This window comes from Equus caballus, chromosome 1 (assembly GCF_041296265.1).
Source record: "Equus caballus isolate H_3958 breed thoroughbred chromosome 1, TB-T2T, whole genome shotgun sequence".
NCBI lineage: Eukaryota > Metazoa > Chordata > Mammalia > Perissodactyla > Equidae > Equus > Equus caballus.
In genome coordinates, this window is record NC_091684.1 from 167,048,676 (window position 1) to 167,066,677 (window position 18,002).

Below are 18,002 nucleotides of genomic sequence, written 5' to 3' on the forward strand. Positions count from 1 at the left end.
GTTGAGTGCAACACATGTCAAGTTCATGAATGCGTTTGTCATTTGCTGGATGTGAGGATCTAGTTAAAAAGAAAAAAGAGTCCAACCTTTTAACCCTGCGATCTCTCCTCGTCTACATTGTCCTTCCTACTTGAGTTGTTCATACTGTCGGGATAACTTAGCTGCTTGAGGCAATATCAGCCCACTCTTTTGTTTAAAGACAGTCTGTACCTCAGTGGTGGGAATCTTCACAAAGAATTTATTCAGCGTGTAAAGTGGCACCATAGCTCTGCTGTTCGTTTGTCATTTACTTGTTCACAGCAGGCAAATGGCCCCAGGTGAATTCCGAGTAGGTATTATTCATACCCGCGCTCCTCTGCAGCGTTATTAGTACTTTGCTCTTCAGACTAAGAGCTGCTATTTTGATCTCCATTAGCAGTATTTTTTCTTCCTCCATCAACTCCTGAACTTACTAATTAGATCACAAAGACTTGCCTTTTTTTCTGTGATTAGGAGAACATCTCTTTCCTAGTTGTTGCTTTTACGTGGAAGAAAAATGAGGCATTACATTTGTGTTAAAATTTGCACCTTAAGAACCCAAGCTGGGGCCAGCCTGGTGGAGCAGCGGTTAAGTTCGTACGTTCTGCTTCGGCGGCCCAGGGTTCGCTGGTTGGGATCCCGGTGCGGACATGGCACCGCTTGGCAAGCCATGCTGTGGTAGGCGTCCCGTGTATAACATAGAGGAAGATGGACATGGATGTTAGCTCAGGGCCAGTCTTTCTCAGCAAAAAGAGGAAGATTGGCAGCAGATGTTGGCTCAGGGCTAATCTTCCTTAAAAAAACAAAAAAGAACCCAAGCCATGTTGCATCTATCATGTTTATTCTGCATGGGTGTTTTAAAACCTGTCATGATTATGACCTTTTATGTGATCTTTAGAAGTTATGTGCATATTGATAATTCATAGATTAAACTATTGTTTATGAAGAACACTGGATAGTGATTTGAGAGATCTGGTTTTGCTCTCCCTCCCACTTGCTGTAAAATGTTATGCAAAATAACCTCTCAAGTCTGGTTTCCCTGTCTGCCACATGAGAGTTTTGTAAAGGAAATGTTTAAAATTGTTTTAGAAGTTAAGATTTTCAGACGTTTAAGTTGACGATTTTATTTCTCCTTTTCAGTCATTCATTCCATAGTTTCATTCTTTAAAGTTTCAGTCTCTTTGGTGGCCTGAACAAATGATACGAACTGAAACATTTTACGAATCATTTGCGAACAATATCTTGTTTGTTCTTAATTTCCTTGCATGCGGCAAATAGATGATTTTAAATAATTCAACACACTATGGAGAATTAATTTGTTTTTCTTCATCCAAATTATTTCAGCAAATGATTACAAAGTGGTCCTAATGCAGTCACTCCAGGAGTTAGCTGCTTTCTTTATTAGGACGTTTTCAAATCATTTTTCTTCCATTCCAGTTCAACCCAGCTGAGCTTTACCCAAAGCCTTTACCAGATGAGAACTAGTACAAGAGAGCTGCTCATAAGCTTCCCTGAAACAGCTGGTTTTTAGCTGTAGAGTGGTTGAAAAGATTAAAAAACCCTTGACCTAATGATCCATTTCTTACTGGAGCGCTTTCATCAAGGAATTTTGCCTCAGGCCTTACTTTTGCACATCACTATACATCCCAAGGTATTTCTCCTTCAGAATGGAATAGATCATCCTCTCTTCGGGATGGATCGGGAGTGCTCCTGCCTCAGAGCACAGAGGGGGGATTCTCTGATCTGTACCCCACCTCTTCCATCCCAAGAGCAGTCACTTGAGACTTGAAATTTGAATTAGTCCCCTGATAAGCTGTGGAATCTACGTTCAAACAATTTCACTTCCTTTACCTAAAGATGAGGAGAGTTTTTAGAATTTAATGCAAGCTCTGAGACTGAGTGTACACAAGGAGGCTTAACAGTATCAGTCAGCAAAATCTTCAGTAAACAGCTAAAAAGTATTATTTTTTTGTGAAAAATACAGCCAAGAAAGATGAGAACTTTTTGATGTTCATGAGAAAGTTTCCACAAGCTCTTCTGGTCACTTTTCAAGTTGAAAAATGAGCACTGTGTTTTTGCTCACTCCCTGATTTCCCAGGTGAGTTATGTCAAGAATGCTTTATCCATAGAAATGATAAGCCTGGGCAGCATCCCACAGAGCTCACCCTGAAGAGGAGTGGTTCTCAAACTTGAACAAGCGTATCTTTCAATCCCCATCCTTGTCTTGGGTGGGGCCAGAAATCTGCTTTTTTTTTTTTTTTTTAAGCAAACTCTCACACAATTCTTATGCAGGTGGTCCTCAGACCACACTTGCAGAAACTGTGGCAAGGCTGAATTTGCAGCCATTGGCCTTACACGGGTGTTCCCTTGTTTGACTAAGTAATGAGAAGGTAGCTAGCCAGTTTAGGTGTGCAGATGTCATCATAAAATGAAGCAAAGCTATGACCTTGACTTCATTAGCATTACGTTCAAACTCACCTACAGCCTGCCATGGAAAGTTTCTAGTTGCTATAGTAATGAATGAACTTGCTTCTTTCCCAAAATGTACAAGTTTAATAGAAAGCCAAACATGGTTTTCATCTCCATCTTGTTCGCTGAGAACATAAGGACAAATGCTACTGGAAAGCAACCAGCTAATTTGAAGCATTTGTCTTGATAGGGTGTGATAGACTTTGCTTAGGTCACCATGAGCAAGGACTTTCCTTTTTTGAGGTGTGGTATTGCTCCATCAGTTTCTATCAATGTGTTCATTTTCTCTCATGGTGCCAAATTAACTCAATCATCATGTACTGGAGGTAACTCCTGGTTATTCAGGAGAGGAGGAGAAGGGAAAGGCTATAATCTGTCCTGCAACACTGTTCCCTGTCCTCATTATTGGTAGAGAACCTCTGGATTAGTTACTTAGCAGAGCAGAGGAAGGGAACTCAACTGAATGCCCAGTCATGTGAACTTGGATGGTTGGCAGAGGCAGAACTGACATATTTCCTGGCCGGCTTCACCATGCTGAGTGATGGGTTGCGTTCAGGTAGAAGGTGACTGAGTCTCCTAAGGGTTTCCTTGTGTTGATCAGAGCTGGCTAATGTCCTGAGTGAAAGGCATCAGTGACTTCAATGGCGGAGGGTTCGAAGAGAATGGGATCCAACAGATCTCCACAGTTCAATGAACATTATGATGATTGTCCATCCTCCATACTTAGAATGCTTCCTGGTAAAGATGATACTGTTGAAGAAGATATAGCCTGAGGAGATGCTAGGTCTCTCTATTACCATTCCACTGAAGCAATGTTATTGTTAAATGAACGTTTTTAACTCATGCAGCTTCTGGCTAGCAGTACTAAATCCCTGCCTTACATATATGTTGTAAAATATCTGTGATAAGGACGGCATGCCCCCTTGCAAATGGGGGTATGTAGTGCTAATCCTTGCATGTGGTACTAAACTTGTAAATGTAAACATTTAGTGGTATTAATTTAGCTCAGACACTATGAGGCAGGTAGAGAGGTTGGATCTAGTTCTGTATGAGAGTATGGGAGGACTTCTTCCATATTGGAGAAAAGTATTTATAACTGTTATTCATTTCCACAAAACCTTTTTAAAACTGAAAATTTTATGAATATCTATCCATATACTCCTGCCCCCCCCCCCAAATTTTTAACCTAGAACTTAGTGTATAGTGATATGCTTATTTCTATCAAAGCAACAACTCATGTAGGGGACAGAAAATAAAAACTTCATTTCCACGTTGGAATTTGGATTCAGTTTCAGAGTGGGAAGGAGGCATTGGGAAAAAAATGCAAGCCATTTGGAAGCCAAGCTGTTGTCCTTGCCCTTTGTCACCCTGAGCTTTGTGCCCACTTCAGATCCTGAGTCCATGAGCGTTCTAGAGGTGGGGCTGCAGTTAAGGCAGGACCCAGTACCTGGAGGTTTTCCCAAAAAGATAAGTGATGCTGATGACAATTGAACCTAAAGGCACAGCACCAATTTTGGGCACTCAGTGTCTGTTCTGTCTGTCAGCCTTTAGTTCCAGCTTGGCATCTTCTCAGCTCTTGTGGGTGCCCCCTAATGCTTTCCTCAGTCTTCCCCTTCCTGTTATGCAGTGAAAAGGGCAAGAGAGACACATTCTCCTGCCCTGCAGCTGCTGAATACCACTGCCTTGATTGTAGAGAATAGCCTCACCATGGTTTCTAAATTCTCTAACCACCACATCATCACTCAAGAGGGAGGAGAGTAAGCGAAATAGCAAAGGAGTCTGTGGGAGGTGCAATGCTGGTCAGTGTTCCTTCCGCCAAAACTAAAACCAAGCTCAAGACTGAAACATAAACATTAGATTGAGCCTAGACTTTCCTATTAGCCTGCCGCCTTCAGCTTTCACCCATCTCTTGCTATTTCTGCCTATCACACTTCATTCTAATTCCAACATGTAGCCCAGGCTCCTCCTCTAGCTGATGCTCACACCCCTACCTTATTCATGGAACACGGAACATGCACACTATTTTCATCTCTTTTCTGACATGCTGCCTTTCCTCTTTCCTGATCTCTTTTTTTCTGACATATAAGCTTTTGAATATCTTTATCTTATCTTTAGAACAACAACTTCACGTTTCTCATAGTAGCTCCCATTGAAAACTAGGGAATTTAGGGTCCCAGTACTTATCCACAGAGCTTGTCGTATTAACTGTGCTACTGATTCAGCTAGAGTTTTATTTACGGCCGTGTATTTTTAGGACCCTATAAAGAGTCGTCATTTCACTTATCTCTGTCCATAGACATTAGGTGTTATTTGCTGCTCTTCCGCACAGCTTGTTTTTCCAGGTGCCAGTGTTCCAAGTTTCCACCTTTTGGCGCCTTTGATATTTAACATGCCGACCATGCCAGGCAGGGAGAAAAACTTGGCTCAATCATGAACCAAATCAACCATCCCGCCTGTCAGTTATGCTTTTTCCCAGCAGGCAGTTTTACAAGCCAGCTGCCCAGCGTTTTGTTTCTGAATCTTTGGCTGCCCCTTCTTCCTTATTTTAAAGAACACAAGCTTCACAGCACTAATCTTTGCCAGGCTCTTGGTAACATTCTTCCTAACTGTGCCAGAAACAACTGATGCTTGGCAGAATATAGATGTCCAGGGCACCTTAGCGTTACTTTTGGTTGGGGCCCTATCAGGCAAGAGCATAAAAATGACAATAATTGGATTTCAGATTGCTGTGTTATTCATTTGAAAGAGATTCAGGTATTTTGATGAATTGAACTCTTTAACGAAGGATCAAGAGGAAGAATCAGTTACTTTCCGGGGACCTGAATTTACTTGTTTGGTCCAGTTGCTCAAATTGGGTTCAGAGACCCCCTGCTTCAGAATCACCTGCAATATTATTTTAAAGTACCTACCTGTAGAAGGGTCCCAGGAATCTGAAATGTTAGCACTCTTACCCAGGAGATTCTTGGGCCCACCATGTTTCTGCATTAATGCTTCCAGAACGAGCTTATTTGTCATAGTTTTGTGAGAAATCTCTGAGATTCATCAAAAGGATAATTGATGTTGCAAGTGTTGCTCTCGCTTGAATTAATAAACATTCTCCCTAGCCGAGGCTAGACTGTCATGGATCTGTCAATTAAACAACAAATATCTGGGCATTTGAGGGATGAGAAAAAGAAACAGTGATTGTGGGTGTCTTTAGTTTTTTTGTAACTTTAGGTTGGCATTTCTGGGCAAGACTTTTGACAAAGGATATTTGTCCTACAATTTGGACTTCCTGCTTCTAGGTGGCAGTGGTGCATCCCTTACTTAGGAAACGGTTCAGCAAGTGTTCTTCTTAAGTAAATATTTAATGCCCTCATAGAAGCTTTTTATTTTATTTTTTAAAATATAAACACCTTTCTATAACTTGATAACCTTCGTCCTTTTCTTTGTGTATGATCAACTTATTTCATCCCTTTCTTTCTGCATACTCCCTCTTGACTTGGAGTAAACCTCAGGCCAGCATGGCGTCAGATGCTGCAATCGCTCTGCTGATGGCTGGGAGTGCTTCTGCCTAGTGAGGCTCCTTGTGCCGTGGTAGTGATTTTCCACAGCTGTCACTTCTCCCAGGGCAGCTTGCTCACCCCAGGAGGAAGAACCACCTCGAGACACTGAGAGCATCGCATTCCGTGGTTGATTCCCCAGCCAGCAAAAGGAGCCTTCTTCACTTTATTCTTTTAAAAGATTCTGGCATCTTCCTCCTCTCAGAAAAGAGTGTTTTCCAGCTATAAGTTTAAATTTTGTGTACCTTACTGTTTACGTATAACAGCTTTGTTAGCGAAGTCCAAGTAAAAATTGGAACGCAACTGTTTTGGATTCGTTTCTATATACATATTCAGAAAGACCCTCTACCCTTAACATAGCAAAATATTAAAAAATAAAAAAACTCAAGCAAAGTTTTATACATTTTAACTTTGTTTCATGATAACAGTTCTTAACACAGGGGTAAATTCTCTTCCCTCAAAATGTTTACAATCTGGATATGCACGGTTGAAAATCTACACGTGTATGTCCTGCGTGGAAACTTGCCCTGTCATGCCCAGTGTTGAATTGCCTTTTGGAAGAGAGAGCTTACCTGGTAAGTCAGTCTCAGATTTTAGAACTGCACAAAGATGGAAATGATCTTTCTTACCAGGAATCTCAATGTTATAAAGCTCTTATGCCCTGATAGTCCAACTAGCTGCAGTCTGTAGTGGTTGCATTCCCAGTGACCATTGCAACATAGAGAAGTCTTTCTGAGATAGTCGAGAACCTAATATGAAGTCCTTAACTTTTTATTAAAGTTTAAGAGTTGGGAGGAAGTAGCCTCTTAAGATTAGACTTCTACAACCTTTGCATGGAGATGAGAACCTTCTCTTCAGGGACATTGACATGGTATCAGTCAGAAAGAGTTGAATTTGAAATTCTGGATGTAAATGCTATTCCTAGTATGTGATTGCGGGGAAGTGTTTCAACCTTTCTGCATCTCGGTTTTCTCATCTGTAAAATGGCTATAATCTCTTCCCTAAAAGGGTTGAGGTAAGAGTTAAATGAGATAATATTCATAAAGAATTTAGCACAATACCTGGTACAATTGTATAGATAGGTAGATACATTTAAAATATATATATATGGATTCTATCCTTGTTTCTCCACTTGTTCATGTAAGTTTTACCTAATTCCTTTGTATCTCAGTTGACCCACTTCTAAAGCAGGTGCAAAGCCGTCATCTATTTTTGTGGAAATCCAGAGACTGGGCAACAGCTTCAGATTTAAACATTCGTAACAGAACTTTCTTCATTATTATCTATCAGAAACTTAGCAGAGATGACAAAGGTAGGCTTAAAAAGCACTTAACTGCATGGATCCTTAAAACTTGGTTGGGGCAGGATTTGGGTGTTAGTTTGGTTAATGACTGGCTCTGCCTTTGAAGTATAAACACAATACAAATAATTATGTATTATCAATAGTAGAGAGGAAGTCCACAGATGAGCTCATGTCTGCTTCAGGTGGATGAGATAATGTCTATAAACTGCTTAAAACTCCTGGAATACAAGCTACATGTGCCATCTCTGGCTATCCTGATGCTATTCCATGGGAAGTTGGTCTTGTCCAATGCCACACTCTAGCCAATGTGGCCTTGCTTGACTTGAAACATTTCCTGGAGGACAGAATAATTTTCTGCCCCAGATGGCTTTGAAAAGTCTTCTCATCCATGGTCTTTGAGTAGGACTACATCAGGCCATCATAGGGAGGTGGTTATCAGTCATGTTTGAGGCAGTGTGATAAAATGGAACAAACATAATGCATGTAGAATCCAGGCCACTGGGGACTGAGTTCAGCTCTGCCTATTACTAGCAGACCTAGTGCCCCTGGAGAAACGGAATCCTTTAGTATACACAATTTGAAATCTAGAGCCATGAGAATGATCACTGGCCAAATTTATTCCTGGACTGGGCAGTCTCAAGCAGCGTGAAAAGAGCGTGAAGAAGATAATTGAGATACTGTCCTCCATAATAAAGTTCAGAAGTTTCAAGGCTTAGCCCTGAATAGAGATGTCCTATTGGTGAGGGCTGACTGGTCAAGGACCCCCAGCTTTGCCCCCTGAGTTTTGCTGCTGTCTTGTGCTTCTTCCGTCTGATGATTATTCCTATTACCATCCTGTTTGCCATATGGAGGCACCTTGCTTTCTTTAATGTTTTGACTCACTTGTAAATGAAAATTCTTTCCTCAATTTACATCAACCAACCAAAACAGGTTAGAACTTCAAAAAAAATCTATTAAATGCTGAGGAATAACACAAGAAAAATAAAGGTGGAAGTTCCAGTGTATTCCAGCATTCTGGCTTAAACGTTCTGATTCTTACACAGTTAACCTGCTCACTGTTCCTATCTCTGTTTACATGGAACCCCAGAGGAAAGAATGACCTGCCCAAGTCCCTTACTTCCTACCTTCAGACTTGTCACTGGTTGGATGCTTTTGTAAAATGTACTACCCAAGAACACCCCACTGGCTATATTGACCCTCCATAATGCAGATCCAGGAATGTGAGATTCACTTGTCCCAGCTAATTCAGCTCTGCTTACTCTTACTTAGTTCTAGCCTCTGTTGTCACAGTCACCCCTTTTCCCTAGGTGATTGACATTAGAAATTCACCTTGCAGTTAAGAGTCTGCAGCCTACCTTTGGCAGTAGGACTGCATCCGTGTAAACCCATCAGCACATAAGTATAATACAACATCAATGGCATTCATCTAACTACTCAGTCCTGGGACTGGAGTGGGAGGTATAGGTAGAAAAAGTCAGCAATCAGGAGTTACCCACTGTTTTTTCTTTCTTCTGCTTACTCCCTTTACTGACTCATGATACTCCCAAATACTTGACCTTTTTCTTTGGGTGGAAAAGCAAAGAGAAGAAAGGACAGAGGTTCTGTAAAGTCCTTATTTTAAAATGCTGCTTCAACTAATGGAAGTCTAAACAGGAGAGAATACACACAAGAAAATGAAAAAAAAAAACCTCTCCCATCTTGTTCATTCATTAAAAACAATTCAGTTCTTGCTACATGCCAGGAGCTCCTTGCCGACATAAACCCTCTTCAGGACAAGCTGCAGCCTGGGCTGGCCTTCCTAATCATAACATCTCTGAGAGGTCTCTGGGTCCTACAGGATGTATAACTCATACCCCTCAATTTATCAATGAACATACTCTTTTGTATTGTTTTATAAAGTCTCATGTACAGTAGATCTACCTCTTCAAATAGGTTAAAAGTTCCTTAAAGGATAGAAATCATGTCTTAGTTTTCTCTTTCATTTCCCATAGCAGTTAGTATTGTACTAAATGTATATTATTATTTTCTCTAAATACTGGCTGACTGCTTGATGGACAGGGGAAAGGAAAATGAGGTTAATTGGGCTGACTTGGGTTGCTAGGTCTCCAGGAATTCTCCTTTTGTGGAGAGTATGTGTCATTCTCTCAGATTCCTCCTCTTCTCCCAGATGAGCCTACCTCTGCTGACCTCTGCAGGGAAACCCATACCTAGTCACAGAGACTTCTCCACTCTCCCATCATCATTCTGTTGGCCAGCTGGGAGATTCCCATGGACAATTTGCCAAATGTAAATTACTGTCTATGTGGTCCTTCTAATAGTTAGTGTGGCTTGTTCTGGCTAAATCCTATCCTTTTTGATCTCTTTCCCATCCACTGGTCATCTTCCACTCCTTTATCATCTCCTACATCCAATTAATCACCTATTAATAATCTCTCCTAACTCCACAAGACTGTTCAAATTTATCCCCTTATCTCCATCTCCACTGCCATTACTTTAATTCGTGCCATTGTCACCTCGTAACCAGTTTGTTGTGACAACCTCCTACTTTGTTTCTCTGCCTTGGTCTAGCCTCCTTCACACTGGACCTGCAATGATCCAGAGATGCAAATTTGATTATATCACTTCCTGCGTAATTTCCTTCAATGGTGCCCCATTGCTCTGAAGATAAAGTTCAAAATCCTTGACACGGGGACTTAAGACCCTTCTCAGTCTAATGCCTATTTCTTCCTCAGCCTCACTTCTCACCTCCCTTTGCTTCCCTCACCTTCCCCACTTCCCTCCATCCATTCCAGCCATCTTCACCTCTGTGGGCTTCCTCACTGACCTCTGGCCCTTTTGGATCATGCTTTGGAAATTATCCGTTGCTTCCCCAGCGCTCCACTAGACCCCACAACCTTTGAAGAGTAGAGATTTTGCGTTACTCTTACACAAAATAGGAACTTTCAAAATACTAGCTATATAAATGAAAATTTAAGCAAGTTATTGATGTTTTGATTTCAATGCTCTGTGCTGGATAATATCTGGACATTTATTGAGTATTTACTGTGCACCAGACCCTATTTTAAGCAATTAACACAAAAACAGTCTATTCTAAGAAGTAGGTACTAGTATATCTCTATTTTATAGATAAGGAAACTAAAGCACAGAGAGACTAAGTTACCTGCCTAACGTCGTTCAGCTAATAAGTAGTTGAACAGAGATAGGACCTCAGGCAGTCCCACACTACAGTATTCATTCTTGACCAGCATACGCTGTATTGCTTTTGATTCAAAGCCATTGATGCACTTACAAAGATAATGCAGTTAAACAGATGCATTAACAGAGAAGTGGGAGGAGACCCATAACAATAAGAGAAGAAGGGCCTCTTGAATCATGAGCAGGAGACTTGGGGAAGGGGCTCTGCCAGGCAGGTGGGTGCCTACAACCACAGGCACCAACAGCCGCATACTCTCAGATAGTCTTCTAGGACACTGAGTCAGTTCAGGAAGACTTAAGTTGAGCACTTGCTGTTCTGTGTACTGGGGATACCAAAAGTAGAATAAGACACAGATTTTTCAAGATACCCACAATCTAGTGAAACAGACTACGCTTCCTAAAGACCTATATAAGCCAGAACAGACTGTGGCTAACAGTGTAATAGAGGGGAGACAATCCCCTTCTTGTAACTCACTGCCCCTTCATTTCCCTGAAGACTTGGCAGGTACAAGCTAGTACAGTGCTGAGTGTATATTATGAGGTGCTAGGTAGAAAAATGCTAAATGAATCCAATCACAGGAATATCAGATTCCCACCATCTTGGATTTAGTAAACCCCAGGAAAATACTTTCAGTGCAGTGAAGAAGATGTTACATAGATGTATGGATCATGGAGGGTCTGTAGGCCTTCCCTTGCACTATTTTCTACAGAATGGGGATAAACGGATACCTACTTCATGGCTTACCCAGGGCCCTGGCATCTCAAGGTTTTCTGTAGGACATTTGGAAACGTCGTGCTTCTCTAGGCTAAGGACAGGGCTGGGGAGAGTGATGAGGAGCTATTTCAGAACAGATGTCAACAGAGCCCTTCTCTCCGTGCTGAGAATCATCAAACACATGCCTCATGCCTGCCAGGCAGAGTGACTGAGGCACAGGCTCCAGAGCACAGAGACAATGAGCTGGCCTCCTAGGGGACTCTCACACTGCAAGCAAATTAGCTTTGATGGACGAGAGGCCTTTGCACATTCTTGGGAAATGTGGAGGTGGGAGCTCAGGCCGGTGTGGAGTTTAATTAAGGATGGCAGCTGGTGTGCCAGGTCAGATGGCTCTGTGCTCTGCACTCCATTCATGTCACAATTTGCTCATTGCATTTTGTTTTTCTCCAGATCTTCCTGCTGTCCTGTTCCTTCCCTTGCCACTGCCCACATGTTGTTCTGCGTCCTATCAGAGAGGTGTGACCTTATCCCCAAGCATAGAGAGTCCAGGCAGAGACCACACTCTTGAGGTAGAAAAGATAAACTGTAAGGAAACTATTTAAACCTGTGGCAGATCCAGTGTTCCCATGTAAGATGCTTCTTCCCCGTGCTCACTCTCCCCGTTTAAATGTACCCATTTGCACCAGTTATTAAATCATGACCACCTTGGAACTTTTAATTTCTGGAAGGAAAAGAAACATATAATTGGAGCATGATCAGTGGTCCTGCATCAGGATGGAGGATGGCAGTATCTGGGGAGAGCTCGTGTCTCCCATCCAAGCAAATCAGACACAAGGAGGAAAGAAAGCTGACTTCTAAGTCACACAGCCTTGTGTAAGAGCAGGATCTCTAGCATTTGGAGCTGTGAAAGTTTCTGTCTTAAAGAGAATGGGCTGAATAGAATTTTTGTAAGAGTGAGCATGAATGTTGAGATCATGCAATTGATTAGCCAAAAAGCACCCTTTAAAGTACCAACCATGACTGCAGACATTCCTGAATAGAAAAATCTCCAAATCCCATGCACTGTTGAAGGGGAGGAGGAAGAGGAAACACAAATCCTGGCTTTTTTGGCTTCCTCTTCTGGTGAGGTGAGATCCAGGTAGTCTAAGAAGTGGTGGGAAAATCCTCTAAAATCTTCTGAGGGGGCATCATATTTTGGGAGACTGAGTAGGACAATGTTTGTTTATGGCATAAGCTCTTTAAGGGAATGCTTATTTATATTATTGAATGCTACTCATAATGATGCTTCGTGTGCTCTAAAACTGCTTCCTAGACGTGAAGCTCTGCTCTGCATCCGCAGCTCTCTGCTCGCTCAAGCCCATACAAATGAGTTAATTACCTGTGGCAAGAACAGACTGAAAACAAAGCAAGAAACGTGTAAAATAAAGGCTGTTGTCTTCTCATGTTACAGTTTCTGTTGGGTTACATCATTTTCATAAAGACAACTGGGCAATTCCCATAATACTAGAATTCTAGGAAGACTAGGTTTTTAGGATTTCTGATGTAGAGACCCTGAGTGGAAGAGTCTTTAGAATGTAAGTCACCCACAGACCAGTAGCCTTTGGAATAGGTTTACTCATTCTTGGCTTAGGGGGTCTTAAAACTTTAATAATGAGAAATAATAGGCAGGTCAGCAAGTGGGACATTGTTTTATTTTTGAGGGCATTGAGTTTGTGGAGAGGGATGAAGAACGTACAGACACTTGGAAATTAAAGGGAACTTCAGGATCACTAATTCCATTATCTTTATTGTAGAAATGAAAGTGCTGAAGTCCGAGAGGTTATCTGGGCTTTAGTAGCAGGCTTGCGTAGCTTTTAAGCTGGGGCTCCATGGAAACAGCTTTACCTGTCTCAGAGTGTTGGATGTAGCTGTTGATGACTCCTGGCCCTCATTCCTCATTCCCGCTATTCTCACCATGTCCGTGTTCTGCTGATAATATGTAGGAAACAAAGGCATGGTGTGCAAAGTGATTTCAAGCTGTATTCCCAAGGAAATCGTGTAGGGTGAAACTGGACTGTCAGCTCCTGAAGAGTGATGATTTTGTTTTGTGTGTCTCTGTCTCTCTCTCAATACCAAGCACTGTGTTTATATAATGTAATACTTAGATATTTGCTGATTGAAAATATTCTAGTTGTGAAGAAAAACCTTGAATATTTCCATCAGCGGCAGGAACAGTGTAGAGTTCAGTGTACGGACTTTGGAGACAGACTGCCTGGATTTGAATCCAACTCGGCCAAGTATAAGCCATGACCTTGGGCTGGTGACCTAACTTCTTTGTGCCTTAGTTTCCGTGGATGTAAACTGGAATAATAATAATTCCTATTTTATAGGGTGGTCGTGAGGATTAAAGGAGTGAATATGTGCAAAGCACTTAGAACAGTGCCTGGCACAGAGAGTACTGAGTGAGCATTAGCTTTTACTAGTCAGTATGCAGAGAAGGCTGTCTTTAACTGTTGCTGAGAAATATTCCAGAACAGGCATGAATATGATAATATTAACTGAGCACACAATAAATTAGAATGATTGTGGTAGGGGTCATCAGTTCTCATAGTTCTGGAGATTTCTTTGTTCGGAACTATATTTATATATTTCTTAATCCCCTATATTGCCTCTTTTTACACTGCAATATCCAGGTTTTCTTAATGAGTAAATGGATTTCCAAATGTGGTCACTATTGTCTAGAGCCCCATTCTGGTCTGTCCATTGCCCTCTTACAAATTATTATGGAGGAGAACCCAGTGGCTTTCTTCCTTTGGTCCCACCCAAACATTGACATAGATTAGCCTCTCCTTTCTTTTCCTTCCTCAGCAAGGCTAAATGTATGTTCTTCTGTGTGTGCCACCAGCCCTCACCCAGGTTGATCCTGACACCTTGGTCACTGTTCTCTTGAGACTTGGGGATTTTCTTTTCCTCCTCCTTCAGAATCCAGCTTGAAAGCTGTCTTAACTTGAATAAGAGAGGTCCACCTTTTATACTCCTATTCATCCACCCATCCAACTGTCACTCTGATTCATAGGCTCTTTGCCCTTGAGATGTTATTGCATGACTGATCCCCAACTGATATGAGTAGGTATCCTCATTCTGGTTTTATTTCCACAGTATGTTCCTCCAGATCTCTGCGTCTGCAATTTTGTGCTGGAACAGTCCCTTTCAGTCAGAGCCCTGCAGGAAATGCTTGCCAACACAGGTGAAAATGGCGGCGAAGGGGTGAGTACCTGAATTGTGTCCTAGGTGGGGATTGGGACACACCACAGCCCAAAAGTACATACTTCATTTCATTCCTCCAGTTTTGAACTGAAAAACCTTAGGATCCTTGAGATGATCCATTTAGAGATAGTAAATCTTTCTCCCTGAGTTTAATTTTTCGTATTCAGCAACCCTAATCCTGCTTCCTTTGGATTAACCAACTTCTACCAGAAAATAGAAGAGATCACCACTAATGCTGCCTGAGCAGGGCATAGGACATTGAACTACTCCCCTTCCCCAACCCATAATGCACCAGGAAATGTGGAGAGGCTGAAAGGGCCTTGAGATGGAGCATGTCTGTTAGGCTGGTTTCTTTTTCCTTGGGAAAGTCTCATTAGAGATTTATAACTGTTTCCCAGTGGAGCACAACCATGGTACAGCACTTGAGAGGATTTCCTGTGGAATTCAGAGTCTTTGACATGTGCCCAGAACTCCACAGTTTCACTCATGATGAGCAAATACAGAGCTGTCTTGAATTTCTGTTGTCAGTAACACTGTCCCTAAGTATTTACCTGAAGGATGATGCTCCATAGCTTCCGTCTCAGAAGGCCTGCCAGGCAAGACTTTGGCCAGACACTTCAGAATCACTTTTCACTCTTTCTTTCCCTAATGACCCACATTCGTTTAGATCCATTTATCATCAAGTATTTTAATTCTATGGCCTGAATATCTCAAATCCAAACACCTCTCTCCATCCCCTTAGATACTGCATTAGTTGACTACCCTCTGTCTTCTGGATTACTGCAACAGCCTACTATTTCAATTCCTTCTGTACTTGCCCCCTTTACCATTTTTTTCGCTCAGCTGTCATAATGTTCTTTCTAAATGCAGATCCAATCATTATATGACCCTGTTTTCAAATCCTTTATCTTCCCATTATCTTGAGAAAAATCCTGAATTCCTTAACTAGACATAAGCTTTTCAGGATTTGGTGAGCCCTGCTCACTTTTCTTGACCCATCTCTCACCACATGCCCCCAGGCACTCAGGGTTCCTACCATGTAGAATTCCTTTCACTTCCTCACACGTGACAGTTCTCTTTTGCTGTGATCTTATGCGTCAGCTGTTTCCTCCATGTAGAACAGCTTCTTCCTCCTCTCTCCCTTTCCTTATATAATCTCTACTTCTCCTTCAAGGAACCCCTTTAGATATTAGATCTACGGAGAAGCCTTTGCTGACCCCACAAGTCTGGGATGGGTGCCCTTGCTTGAGCAACAGTCTGTCCCTTTTCTATCATAGTTCTTATCACTCTGTATTATAATTGTAAGTCTAATTTCCTGTGTCCTATACTGGACAGTAGACTTCATGTATGTAGGAACTTTTTTCGGTAGCTAGCACAAGTTTATTCTTACTTGACTTGAATGAACCCATATGTAATACAGACGTGTCTCATCTGTGGTAGAAGAGACAATGACAAGGGACTCAAGAGAACCAATATCTATATTCGGTCATCTTCCAGCTATTAATGTGATCTTATGCAGGTCTTCTCAAGTCTTGGGGCCATGGTGTTCTCATCCATAAAATTAGGATGCTTAATTAGTTTTCTAGAGTCCTTAACACCAATGTTTGTGATTCTTCACTCTTTTGGTTTAAAATAATAATGCTGTCATCAACCGCCTGAAAATAGCTTTGTTTTTTCTTTAGAGCATTGACACAGATGAGTTTTTGTTCCTATGATGTTCACTGAAGTCTGTGTTCACTTCTCTCTTGCACTGACCTCAGTACCCCATGCTTTCCTCCGTGGGCACACACCCTCAAATATTTCCAGTTCAGTGCAACAGTTTTTTTTAATTGCTCGCCCTTTTTCCAAGACTAATAACTCATCATTTACAGACATCTTTCATGAAGGAGACCTGATTGAAATGAGATATCATCACGTTCAATGTCAACCAAGATCAGCTAGACCCAGCCTACTTATGGCCCCTGGTTAGAAATTGGGAAGATAGAGAGAAGCTACGTTAACTGGAGAATTATTTCTTGAGTGGTTCAGGGAGTCCTGTAGATAAGAAAGTAAATTCAAAGTTCTGGTTATAATCCTTGCTCCTCTTGTTGCCAAAAACTTGAGTAATAGTCTTAACTTGGTTTTTCTTAAAGAAGAATAAATAATAATTCACTATCCAAATAGAATGTGAAGACCAACTTAATAAGATCAAATGCTTAGTTTTGGAACATATGAATAAGACTTACCTTAATTACCAGCCATGTTATAGCAGAAGTTTACTCAATATAGTTATATATTTGAAGATTTGTCTTTAATTTATAATATTTAAAAATAAATACATTAAATCTTATTGGGGGATCCATTCTTTTTGAAAACTTGAGTCTAAAATAACTGACTCATGATGTTTTTATTAAATATTCATTGGATATCAATAATCACCACATTGGGTCAGATTCTGAAATTTCCCATGTGTCATATTGCCTTTTTGTTCTATTTACCAAAGAAGAGATCTAATAGTTATTTCCCATCTTGACTTTATTATTATGATTATTATCGACTAGAGATCTTAGAGCTAGAAGGAAGAGACTTGAAAAGAGAACTGGAGTAGAAATGGGAGATGGTACTCTTTTTAAATTATTAAGATTTTATTATTCATGGTGGCTCCACTAACTAGTTACCTGGACAGCACCTTCGGTTACTATAATCCCCTTGGAAGTCTGTCACAATTCCATCTGGGCTCTCGATCTTTATTATGAGAAATAATATTTTTATATAACCTCTTGAGTCTGATTGTTTTGCTTCTTGGAAGTGATTGCTGTGCGCGTTTACTGTTAGTACTTAATTAGATTTTAGATGATAATATTCAGCAGGGAAGAAAAAGAAAAAGAAGAAAAATAAAGAAGAAAGTGAGTTAACATGACAGACTATAATGATTCCCTGGGGAGCCTGGAGATGTTTGAGTGGGATGACACCTCCTTTGCACGCCAGTCCATTCTGTTTGGAAATAGGCATTTACTGCTTTTAAATGGATATTACTTTCACTAATGATCGTGACTGCCACCAAACGGGATGCTTTGAAGAGTGTAATTTTTTTCTTCTGGCCATAAATTGGTCCTTGCGTGGTGTATCTGTTCAATGCTGTGCAGCAACTGGACATTTTTAAAAATGACTTCAATTGTTTGTTCATTCACATGATAAGTGTACAGAAGTCTTTTTGCAAGGCTTTACAATTCTGCAGCAATTTCTCTTGCTAACAAAGAAAACAAAGGTGTCCAGCTTGGTTTAACAACAGAGAGTTTATCATTGAAATGTCCTCAGCTTCAGCCGGTAGCACGTGGGATCCAGCTGTATGTTGAAAAGGAGAAAAAATGATATGGAGGACCTGGGGGCAGAGAATGTTTCATGCCCCCCAGAGTCCACGCTAGCTAAACTCATCCTTGGGTCACTTTACCTCTGATTAAATTCTGTTTGATTTTATTCTGGGGAAAATTACGAAGAGAGAGATGCTTGGCACTGTGGCCAGTTAAATGGCTGG

At 41.2% G+C, this 18,002-nt stretch overlaps 1 protein-coding gene across 9 annotated transcripts in view; it reads left to right on the forward strand.

The window, feature by feature from the left end:
• The window catches only part of RYR3 (ryanodine receptor 3), a 484,412-nt gene that overhangs the window by 157,369 nt on the left and 309,041 nt on the right, over positions 1–18,002 (forward strand). For all 9 annotated transcript variants that reach the window (XM_023620680.2, XM_070239375.1, XM_070239401.1 and 6 more), the window contains exon 3: positions 14,381–14,488. In XM_023620680.2, the coding sequence (XP_023476448.2) occupies positions 14,381–14,488 (108 nt within the window). The remainder of the gene's footprint in view (positions 1–14,380; positions 14,489–18,002) is intronic.